Source organism: Sceloporus occidentalis, unplaced genomic scaffold (assembly GCF_023333645.1).
Source record: "Sceloporus occidentalis isolate IW3139 unplaced genomic scaffold, rSceOcc1.0.p SCAF_148, whole genome shotgun sequence".
Lineage (NCBI taxonomy): Eukaryota > Metazoa > Chordata > Lepidosauria > Squamata > Phrynosomatidae > Sceloporus > Sceloporus occidentalis.
In genome coordinates this window covers 1,201,692-1,213,404 of record NW_028317128.1, presented here as the reverse complement: position 1 = coordinate 1,213,404, position 11,713 = coordinate 1,201,692, and the positions used below count along the sequence as shown (strand labels likewise).

At 49.6% G+C, this 11,713-nt stretch overlaps 1 protein-coding gene across 1 annotated transcript; it reads left to right on the top strand.

Moving 5' to 3' along the window:
• Positions 1-3,384: 3,384 nt before the first annotated feature.
• On the top strand, positions 3,385-11,310 carry LOC149280725 (importin subunit alpha-5-like). The gene is made up of 13 exons (XM_089500155.1): positions 3,385-3,513; positions 3,861-3,968; positions 4,869-4,968; positions 6,935-7,029; positions 7,560-7,691; positions 8,011-8,099; positions 8,734-8,833; positions 9,155-9,318; positions 9,487-9,565; positions 9,929-10,054; positions 10,305-10,432; positions 10,825-11,003; positions 11,123-11,310. The coding sequence occupies exons 1-13, from the start codon at positions 3,385-3,387 to the stop codon at positions 11,308-11,310; spliced, it is 1,617 nt and encodes a 538-aa protein (XP_089356281.1).
• The last annotated feature ends 403 nt before the right edge of the window (positions 11,311-11,713 follow it).

The window sequence follows — 11,713 nt, the reverse complement described above, 5'->3', positions numbered from 1 at the left end:
ATCCAAGCGTTTGGAAAACCCGAGTGGAGACGTTTGTCCTTTTGGAAAAAAACCTCGGCGGTTGGTGTGTCGTGGTTGGCGATAACGGTGCTGCTCTTCCGCCGGGCATTACCGGGGTATGGCGGTAACGTATGGTCATAATATGATGCCTTTTGTTGGCTTTGGTTGAGGAGGCTGGGTTTGGTGGAAGTTGATGAAGATGATATTAAGGGGGTTTCGGCCCCCCCATGACCAAGAATACGAATCAAAACCGAACGCAAAGGCGAGCGACCCAAAAGTGAAGTCGCCCTCGGGAACCGAACGCGAAGGGCTTGGGCAAGAATTTCGATACGGTTGACGCAGTCAATGCCAAAAAAGTACGTAGGATGTTTTGAGAGCCTGCGTAACGCGTCGGGCTGAGCTGTCAGACATGCTGCCGCGTTTCAAGCCTCCACATAAGCCGCAGCCGTCGATGAACCTCGACCTTCAACACCGAGACGGGGCAGATAGAGGAAGGTACAGCCGCTAGTGACCTGCCTGCCCTGATGGGTGTTAAAAGATGACCCTCTTCCCCTCTCTCCTACCCCCCCGACCTCCGGCGACTCGGCCCAACACCCCCGCCACCTCTCAGCCTTCCGGTGTGCTCGCCGTCTTCCCGGTGTCTTTATCATATCATTCCTGCTTTAAGCATATGCTTGTGTTATTTTAGGGTTAATTGTTATGATTTTGGCTAAACAATGTTTTCCCGTATAAATGAACGGTAATTGCTCCCTCGCTTTACGCCTTTCAGGTTTTGGATAGCGGGGATATCTCTGTGTGGTTTTAAAGCGGCTGTTCCTCCAGAACGTTAAACCACAAAACCTCCGCAGATCACAGAAAAAAAAACACCAAGCTTTAAAAAGCTTTATTTTATTATTTTTTTTCTCCAGTTTCTACAGCAGCAACCTATCAAAAGCCTGCTTTTGTGTCACCTGACAATTGGGGATTTATGAATGAGGCAAAATTTAAATGTTTAAAGGACTATTTGTGAGACAGGTTCGGGCGTTCAGCTGGACTAGGAATGAGGATTCCGCTTTTACATTTTAAGTGGAACGGCCCCTTTAATATTAGGGAAGCAGAAACAGGAGCAAACTGCTGCCTGCGCGATATGAGAGGCTTTGTTTGTGCGAGTAATGCGAGCGGCCCCGGCACTGGCATGAAACCAGCTCATATTATCTGCGCCGTGCGGACCCGGGCAAATTACCAGCGAGGTACCGAGCGAGCTTTCATTTACTGCCTGCCGCTTGCCTGAATGTACAGTAGAAAACCTCTTAACTTTTTTTTTGCTTGCCTGCTTTACAAGCAATTCTTTTCCATGAGCCTCGACAAACCAGTGCCCGTAGGCCGGGGTTTTGTTATCCTGAATCCGGGACCTGACTCTTTCATGCAGGGACGTGGTGAAGCGGGTGCTGTGAGGCTCCCAGTGGGGTCACTTAATGCATGTTACGGGGCCCCGCTGGGTGCCTCACGGCGCTCGCCTCACCGCAACCCAGCAGAAAAAGCATAGGGTGCCGGATTACTGATGGCAGATGATAGGCAGCGGCGGGGCAGATCCCTGTATAGCATAGTGTCAGAGTCACTGTGTGTAAATGGATAGGGCCGGAGTCAGTGTGTGTATGGATAGTGCCGGAGTCAGTGTGTGTAAATGGATAGTGCCGGAGTCAGTGTGTGCGTGTATAATACTAGAGTCAGTGTGTGTAAATGGATAGTGCCGGAGTCAGTGTGTGTAAATGGATAGTGCCGGAGTCAGTGTGTGTAAATGGATAGTGCCGGAGTCAGTGTGTGTAAATGGATAGTGCCGGAGTCAGTGTGTGTAAATGGATAGTGCCGGAGTCAGTGTGTGTAAATGGATAGTGCCGGAGTCAGTGTGTGTAAATGGATAGTGCCGGAGTCAGTGTGTGTATGGATAGTGCTGGGTCAGTATGTCCGCTGTATTGTAGAGCCAGTTTCATTGTGTATGTGTGTACATGAGAGTAGGATGTTAGTGCGCGTGTGTTACTGTATGGTGTTAGCGTGTGTAAATGCATGTTAGTGTATGGCATGCCTCGACGACCCCAGCTGCCAGGAACATAGAAACATGATTGGGAAAGAAAAAAAAGAGCTGGCTTCTGGATCCAAACCTCACAGGCAGAACCTTCTGGCTGTTTTGGAAGCGGCTTTGAACAGATTGTTGATTTTCTCTCTGGTCCATCGTTGGGTTCCTTTGCAGAATGTGACTCGTGGGTCTCTTCCTGGCAGAGCCGATGGGACCAGCTGTCACACGGAGGACTTCAGCTTATTTACTCATCATGTGGTCGCCGGCGTTTTGTTCATTGTATCTGTGACGGTGAATCCCAGCCACGGTGCTCGGCGTTCCAAGGGGGCAGATTTTAGCCTCACGGTTTTTCCCGTAGCTCTTTTGGGCTCCCGGCGTGTAAACGTTAACCGGGTCCGCGTCCGGATTGAGTGCGCCGCGGGCTTTAAACAAACCGCTTAACTGCTTTAGTAAATGTGACGTGGAATCTGTTCTTGGATAATGTGGGTCTTCATTAACCATTTATAAGGTGATGCGCCAACCGGTTAATCCCAGGAGTTGGGGGCCGATGACGTACTTTTCCTTTTAAACTGCGTTTAATAAACGCCAATAATTTACTGCGATGTCAGCCTAGGACAACCAAGAAAGAAATTGTGTATATCCTTCGGTGTGAGTCTTTCTGACGCGCAATGTGATTGTTACCCGAGGGTGTTACACACGCAACCATTCAAAAGTTTGGGGTCACTTAGAAAGCTCCTCTTTTTAGAAAGAAAAGCACATTTTCCCCATTAAAATAACATAAAATGAATCAGAAATTCAGCGCAGACGGGGTTAATGTTGTAAATGACTATTGTAGCTTGAAACAGCTGATTTTTAATGGAATCTCTTCCCGGGCGTACAGAGACCCTTTATCACTCCCATCACTCCTGTGTTCCAATGGTCCTTTATCACTCCCATCACTCCTGTGTTCCAATGGCCCTTTATCACTCCCATCACTCCTATCACTCCTGTGTTCCAATGGCCCTTTATCACTCCCATCACTCCTGTGTTCCATTAAGGGGTTAAAGACTTTTAACTGTCCCTTATTACAACATTCAATATTATTATTATTTATTCATTTATATAGCGCCTTCATATACCACAGATAACCTGGACATAACACTCGCACTCCCTGGTCCATTTCATGTTATTTGAATGGGGGGAAGTCACCCCAAATATTGGAAGATGTATATTACTATGTTACAGACATTACGGCATCAGCGTTCTCTTCGGTCTCTTTACGCGTACGGATAGCGTTGTTGTCGTGTTACAGATCTTTTAACGTTAACCTGTCGTTTGCTTTTGCAGAAATCATGACTAGCTCAGGAAAAGAAAACTCTCGGCTGAAGAGCTACAAGAACAAGTCCTTGAACCCCGACGAGATGCGTCGGAGGAGAGAGGAAGAGGGGCTGCAGCTGCGCAAGCAGAAACGGGAGGAGCAGGTGAGCGTTCGTTCAAAGTCTTGGAGCGTCACAAGAATATATATATATATATGCTTCCCCCTTTTGCCCCCCCCCTCATTTCACACATCATGGAGGGGGTGACCCTATATTGCCACCATGTATGAGACCTTGTTGGCCCCCTGAGTCTACTTTGCAACCACATATGGTGTGGGTGGTTGGCACTGAAAGGGTTAATCTAAACATGCTCCGATCCTCTTTGATTTTGGGGTGAAATGGTGGCGTTGGCTCAGTTACCGCAAAGGAGAATCCCGGTCCCTTGATTCGTTGGAATAGATGCTAAGAAACGTTCCCGGCCCCGAGATGACGTTTTGTGTTTCTTCCCCCAGCTCTTCAAGCGTCGGAACGTGGCGACTGCGGAGGAAGCCGCCGAGGAGGAGGGCATGACCGACGGCAACTTCCACGAGACACAGATCAACAACATGGAGATGGCTTCGGTGAGCGCAGGGCTTCGGGGCTCGCTGCGTGCGCCGCGCCGGACACCAGGGCCGCGCCGGGGTCACTTGGCTATCAGGGCCAATACATTTAATGTTATTTGAGAGCCAGGGGCCAGCAGAAGATCCAGCGCCTGCACTTTGGTTTGTTTATTCCAACCCCCAGAGGTGTCCACCTTGTGTCGACCACCTTCTGCAGATTTTCAGGCTTTTTCACGTGAAGCCGGCCTTGCTTCGTCTAGTGTGACGTGCGTGTGGCCAGCGTGGAATCGCGTGTTTTGACACACGGTACACGCAGTCACATGCAGCCTGCTCACCAGGCTTCTGTTTACACTGAATGTTTGCCTTTGAATAAATTTTAAGAATATCGACGCTCTCCTCGAAGGCAGAATTAAAAAATATAGCAGTTTCTAGCAAAACGGGAACGTCATTTTATACACAAAATGTAGCGGCCCTCCGTGTAAAGCTGCGGCCCTCCGTGTAAAGCTGCGGCTCTCCGTGTAAAGCTGCGGCCCTCCGTGTAAAGCTGCGGCCCTCCGTGTAAAGCTGAGTGTGCTGCGATAGCCGCACCGAGTAACCCAGACACCTCAGTATTCACGTCGGACGGACGTTCACCTGCCCCCCGACCCGGCAGGATGGAAACACTAAGTGATTAGGTTCACATGCATGCAGACGCTTTACGTTATACATGTATGTTATATGTGTGCACCGGTGTTCATTAATGTTAATGGCGTTTAGGAGCCATTGAGGGAGACATCGGTCAGCATTTCTTGTTAAGTTGCCGTTTGCATTGTGTCATTACTTTTCTCTCTTTTCTCTTCTCTCTCTCTCATTCTCGTTCTCCCTCTCTCTTCTCTTCCTCCCTCCTCTCTTTCTCTCTCTCTCTCTCTTTCTCTCTCGCAGAGCGGGGTGATCACGGCTGACATGATAGACATGATTTTCTCCAATAACCCAGAACAGCAGCTCGCAGCGACGCAGAAGTTCAGAAAGCTTCTCTCAAAAGGTAACCTGCGCGGAGACAGACGAGTAATTGGTGCCGGTTAATTCTATTTTTGGCAAACCATTGTGGCTTCGGCTCCCCGAGTATAGTGTATGGTTCAGTCAGTAAGGTGATAAAAACAGAATCTCACTGATTTTAAATATGCTTTGTACTGGGCCGTCCAAGCTATTCTTGCAGCAGATGCTGGGTGGTGTCGGCCACTCATAATGTAACTTCACTTAGTGAATAAACCCCTTTGTTTTAACATGCTGCTTGGATGCATCCTACTTTTGGGTCACAATATAGCGAATGGGGGCTCCTTCTTTTAGTCCTGGTGCTCTTTTGTCCATTAACTCTCCGTGTGTGGCACAGCGGTCCCTTCCCCACATGTGATGGATAAACTCCTCGTCAGCGATACTGTGGAGCGGTTACAAACCGTAAAACACATGAACGATTCAATGCTTCGGAAACAGGGTGGAGAATAGCGCCCCCCGGTGACACATCCTTAAGTTTTTTGCTAAAACAGACATGAGAATTAAAGCTCCATCTGTTTAATAGAAACCCAGAACCTGCTGGCAGGTCGGCCCCCAGTGGCCCCCGTCTAGCCGCCGTTTCTCCTTCTGTAACGACTCAAACCTTAATCAGTCGTTGGTCTCGTCTTAGATTCAGGAGCCGTATGTCTATCCCATGCATGTTTAATACCCTCACTGTATCAACCTCTACCACCTCTGCTGGGAGACTGCTCCATTTATCTAGATTCAGGAGCAGTATGCCAATCCCTTGCGTGTTTAAATCCCCTCGCTATGTTGTGTAGCGAGAGACTATGTGTACAAAAAAAAATTGCGTGTTCATTTTGAGAGATGAGCCGTGTGCCAGCGGTTGGCGTGTATCCCGCGTTTTCCTGCCGTGTGATATCCTTGTGCTCACCGTACGCCTAGAATCCGCTCGCTATCCGTCTGTCGTTATCCCCGCTGCCTGGAGTGATTGGAAAGCGATGAGGGACATTCGGAGTGAATAGAACGGGGCGTTCCGGGTCCTGACCCTGTCAGTGTTAATACTGCGCCCGGGGGGAGGTCTGATTTAAATCATGTGATTTAAAAAAAATCAGAGATTCTTATCAGTTAACAAAACTATGATGTAATAAGCTGATACAGTAAATAAACTAAACAGACTAATACATAGAATAGTATGTATATATATATATATATAGGGGTAGTAGAAGTATTATTAAACACTCATCTACAGACACCAGACAAGCCAGAAGGCTTGTTTTTCCCTCAGAAATCTCATGGTGCTTCAACAACCACAAGGGATTCTGGGTAGGCGCATGCAAATAAGGTTAACAATGATCACCTTTGCCTCTATATCCACTTTATACATGGATCCCTTGAGAGTAATTGCCCGCTGTACAAGACAGCCTTTAGACAAAACTCAGGAAGATGTACAATAGCCAGACCACCGCTCCTGGACAGCTGTTTCGTCCTTCATGGGACTCGTCAGCATGAGGTTGTGATACCGGCGCATATATATATATATATATATAATATATATATATACACGTCCTCTATTCCCAGGTACCCTACAAATAAAAAGTTTCTCAAGCTAATTATTTGTTGCCTCAGTTGTGATAAATCTTACAACACAAGTTTTTTGCGGCTGTGCAATTCAGAGCAAATTAAATTTGTTGGGGAGGAAAAAATCTGATTTAAATAAAAATAAATACATCATGATTTTTTCCCTTAACTCGTTTTGCCATGGCAACCAATACAATCCCACTGCTGATTAGATTTTTATGGGTTTATATATATATATATATTTTTAGATATGTGTGTGTGTATATATATATATCTATCTATATATCTATATATATAATCATGTTTCTAAGTAATCCCGATATTGTTTGTTTCATTGGCTGGGGCTTTTAATTTCTTTCTCGTTTATTTGACCCCAAAGTTTACAGAGGCTAAGCTGCCCTCTTATGTCTTTCCAGAACCTAATCCCCCCATCGATGAGGTCATCGGGACCCCTGGGGTAGTCGCCAGGTTTGTGGAGTTTTTGAAGAGGAAAGAAAACTGTACACTACAGGTAAAAAAAAATAAGTAAATTTGGGAGTAAATAAAAAAAATGAAGTATTTCTAATGCAAAGCGGGGGAAATGTTTAAAGGGACAGCGACGCCAGCCCTCCATTTAAATGGACGTCGGCAACGGTTCTGCACGGATCAGGCGGGTTTTACAGGAAATCGGTGCTTTTGAAACTAGAAGCAGGCGAAGCGAGGAGGTGCAATTCACATGCGGGGGGGGGTTAGAGACGGCCACGTATGAGACCCCACTGATTTAAAAGAAAACGTAGTCTATCTTGGCTCTGCGTAAACTCATTTGTTTCTGTGAGTCTATTTGGTGTGCGATAAACTACTTGTTATGTCTTTGTTACCAGTTGTACAGCGATACAGAATACGACGGTGCTTTATGAGACAGTAAGCAATAATAATCACTGTAGATTGGGGCATTTTCACGACGTGAAGGGTCCTGGCTCTACTCTCCTGAACGTGACCGGCCCCCGTGGATTTACAGATATCGTACGGATAAATGTCTTTAATAAAGTTTCTCTTTCCCAGTTCGAGGCCGCGTGGGTTTTAACAAACATCGCGTCGGGGAACTCGCTGCAGACGCGCATCGTGATCCAGGCCGGCGCCGTCCCCATCTTCATAGAACTGCTGAGCTCAGAGTTTGAGGACGTGCAGGAACAGGTAACCGGCACCCGTCATATCCGCCCCGAACCCAGAAACCAGGATAACGTAACCGGCAGCTTGTGAACGTGGTTCCTCGCACGCTCGCTCGCACGCCTGATTGACATAACGAAGCACCAGTGAGTGAGCGACGGCTCGTTTAATACAAACCCAAGTGTTTCTGCCCCATCGGTATTACTTACGCAAGATGCAGGTCCGGGTATTTTCACAATTCTGGTTGTTAGGAATAACCCTGCCTGCCGCACGCCGTCACAAACTGCTGTCATCCCCCCCGCGTGTCGCCGGTAACACGTTTCACGCGTGTCCTTCCTCCCCGCAGGCCGTCTGGGCTCTGGGTAACATCGCCGGAGACAGCACCGTGTGCCGGGACTACGTGCTGGACTGTAACATCGTGCCTTCCCTGTTACAGTGAGTACCGAGCCTCACGCTTTTTATTACTTAAAGATAGGCCTGGCGTATGGGAAGCTTATCGTGGAGTCGCGCATGCGCTGCGTGTGGAGAACCCGCTTCAGAGGGGCTCATTAATGCGAAAATCCGTTCAATTGTCACTTTTTGTTTTTAAGCGGATACATTTTGTTTTTAAGCGGATACATTGTTTGCGCCGGGGGTTACAATGTTATTCTGGACTTTATGACTATTTAACGCTTCATGTTTAACCTTTTCAGTCCCAGTTTATTTCATAATTCATTGCCGCTCTCTGGGGCAGAAAGGGTTATTGCAGTGGTGTTACACAGGGGGGTCCCAGGCTTTACGGATGCCCCTAACGATCCTTGGGGGACAAGTGAGCCGTTTGAAAGAGGCTGAACATCTTATGAGCGAGCGCACGGCGTGTAACGCACCTCGGGCTCCGTAGCGTAAGTTCCGTCAGTAGCTTCTTCCGGGACGTTTAGATCGGGAACAGGGGTCCTCGGAGAGCCCCTCGCCGCAGCCTGCGGGGCAAGCAGGATTTTGTTTACTGGCATTCACGTTCTCTTCTGTCAGACCTGCGTTTGTCTTCTCGCTTCCGTTTAACCCCCGGGTCTCTGTCTTTGTCGCTTTTTAGATTACTTTCCAAGCAGAATCGTCTCACCATGACCCGAAATGCGGTGTGGGCCTTGTCTAACCTGTGCCGCGGGAAGAACCCCCCGCCGGAGTTCTCCAAGGTGAGTTCTGTGACCGAGACAACACTTCCACCAGCCATCGGGTTACAACTCCCAGAATGCTGAGCCAGCCTGGAGTCACTAGAGATGCAGGCCAGCCACACCAGGAAAGCTGCCGTCCATAACCGATGCGAGGAGAGAAATGACCCGGATCGCAAATGTTTTTTGGGTTTTTCTATGTTCTGCTTGTTTTGATTATATCCGGCAGTTACGTTCATCGTTTGCGGGATGTGTTGCCGTGCCGGCAATCCCGGCTGCGCCGCCGCGTGTTTTCTCTTGTTATTAGCATGATGTGCAGGTTTCATGCGTTTTTCCGCCCCGCAGGTCTCCCCGTGCCTGAATGTCCTGTCCTGGCTTCTCTTCGTGATGGACACCGACGTGCTGGCGGACGCCTGCTGGGCTCTCTCGTACCTGTCGGACGGACCCAACGATAAGATCCAGGCTGTGATCGATGCCGGCGTGTGCAGACGATTGGTGGAAATGTTAATGTAAGACCCCCGCGATGACGTGTACTTCTTTTTATATTGATTAGCAGCCCCCCGCGTCATTAAACGCATACCGGGGGGGGGTGAATATTATCACATGTAGTAGATTTTTCCAGTCTTGTAACGCGTGATTCGTTATCGCAGGCTGATGCGTTGTTTCTGGTTCCGCAGGCACAACGATTATAAGGTGGTCTCTCCGGCGCTGAGGGCTGTCGGAAACATCGTCACTGGGGATGATATCCAGACACAGGTTAGCCGCGTCAATCTCTGTGTTCTATGTGTTAAACACGTGTTCCTGTCCGAGGTACATATATGTTAACTGTTAATACGGCCCCTGATATAGTAGAGGGTAATACAGCGAGGGGATTAAACACGCGCGGGATAGACATACGGCTCCTGAATCTAAGACGAGACCAACGACTGATTAAGGTTTGAGTCGTTACAGCAGGAGAACCTGGCAGACTAGACGGGGGCCGAGTGGGGCCGATCTGCTGTCACCTTCTATGTTTTTGGAGTAGAAACCCTAGCCGGTGACGGGATGGTACGAACGCTAGTCTGTATAACGATCATTATGTTCGCGTCGTTGCCTGAGGATCTACCTGTCCGTCCGCAGGTCATCCTGAACTGCTCAGCCCTGCAGAGCCTACTGCACCTTCTCAGCAGCCCCAAAGAGTCCATCAAGAAGGAGGCCTGCTGGACAATATCCAACATCACAGCGGGGAACAGGGTCCAGATCCAGGTAAGCGACCCGTGCCGGGGATATATGGGCTTTAAAGCATGGGCAAGCTTTCATAAAGAATCTGGTTAACCGGCCGTATTCATGATTAAAAGTAGATTGTGGCTTTTAGTTGGCAGAGCTCCGCCGCGGGCTCGGGGCTGCGGTTGGGGGCAGCGATGGCTGTAGGGGCATTCTCTCGGTACAGGGGACGCGATACGGCTCGCCCGTAGAAGTTAATATATTTTTTTTTCTTTCCCTCCTTTGCACGCAGACGGTAATAGACGCGAATATCTTCCCGGCTCTCATAAACATCCTGCAGACAGCGGAGTTCAGGACACGGAAGGAGGCTGCCTGGGCGATCACCAACGCCACGTCCGGGGGCTCTGCCGAACAGATCAAGTACGACATCCGGCGTGTTAACCCCTCCTGGCGCTGTCATGTGTGTCTGCGGCGGTGTAAATGGCCACGGATCGGGGCTGAATGGCTACTCAGGTTGCCCGGAGTCCTGGGGCCACAATTGATGTATTTAGGAAATGTATTACCGGGAAGAACGCGTTTCTCAAGTATTTTCCTGGAGAGCGGGGGGCTGCGTCCTCCGATGCATCGTCGTATTGCTCGGCCGCTACGCATGTCCTGTTAGACCGCTAACGCTCCTTTAAGCGCTCCGGCTATTATCCTCTTAGATGGGCCGGTGAGAAACGATCATCGTGCAGGGAACGGGGCGACCGTACGATGTTTGGTTGTGCCGTCTGTCCTGACTCGTCCGTCACCCTTTCTGTTCCGTCCCGCAGGTATCTCGTGGACTTGGGCTGCATTAAACCTCTCTGCGACCTCCTGACGGTCATGGACTCCAAGATCGTACAGGTGGCTCTCAATGGCTTGGAGAACATCTTGCGGTTGGGCGAGCAGGAGGCCAAGCGGAACGGTACCGGCATTAACCCTTACTGCGCCCTCATTGAAGAAGCCTATGGTAAGTGCAGGGCTGTCCGCGGGGGCCGGTCCTTCGCCTCTCCCACCCGCTCTGCTCCTTATGACACGCGGCGTATCCCCGGTAGGTGACCTGTTGCGTGTTTTGCGCTTGACTTTCAGGCCTTGACAAAATCGAGTTCCTGCAGAGTCACGAGAACCAGGAGATTTACCAGAAGGCGTTTGACCTGATTGAGCATTATTTCGGCACGGAGGACGAAGACAGCAGCATCGCCCCCCAGGTGGACGTCAGCCAGCAGCAGTACATCTTCGAGCAGCGAGAGGCGCCGATGGAAGGCTTCCAGCTCTGAGCTCCAGCCCCGGCCCAGCATGCCACGGAGCTTAGTCCTTTCATGTCCCCTCACCTGTTTGCTGTGTGCGCGGTACCCTCTCTCTCTCTCTCTCTCTCTCTCTCTCTCCCCCGCTCCCCTCCTTCATGCTTGTCTTCTCTTTATTTTCCCGTTCTCTCTGCACATTAGTTTATCTCTTCTTTATTTTATTTAACCCCCTCCTACGGGCGAGCAGGGCCGGCAGTGGAAGAAGTTGTCGGTTCCTGCGCCACCCAGAGGACTTCTTCGGCTTCTCCACCCGCTTCCCTTCTTCCTCCTTTGCTTTTATTTTTGGACATACGCCATTCTCGGCTATCTGCCGTCGCCCCAGCGGGACCTCCCGTCCCGGTCGTCAGAAGAGGACGGCGCCGATGACGAGCCTCGT

What these genes read in the sequence shown, in the direction of transcription:
- LOC149280725 (XM_089500155.1), top strand. Translation starts at nt 3,385, where the DNA reads ATGACTAGCTCAGGAAAAGAAAACTCTCGGCTGAAGAGCTACAAGAAC. An exon ending in TTGAGGACGTGCAGGAACAG is followed by an intron (nt 7,692 to 8,010) that starts GTAACCGGCACC and finishes TCCTCCCCGCAG; the next exon opens with GCCGTCTGGGCTCTGGGTAA. An exon ending in GGCTCTGCCGAACAGATCAA is followed by an intron (nt 10,433 to 10,824) that starts GTACGACATCCG and finishes TCCGTCCCGCAG; the next exon opens with GTATCTCGTGGACTTGGGCT.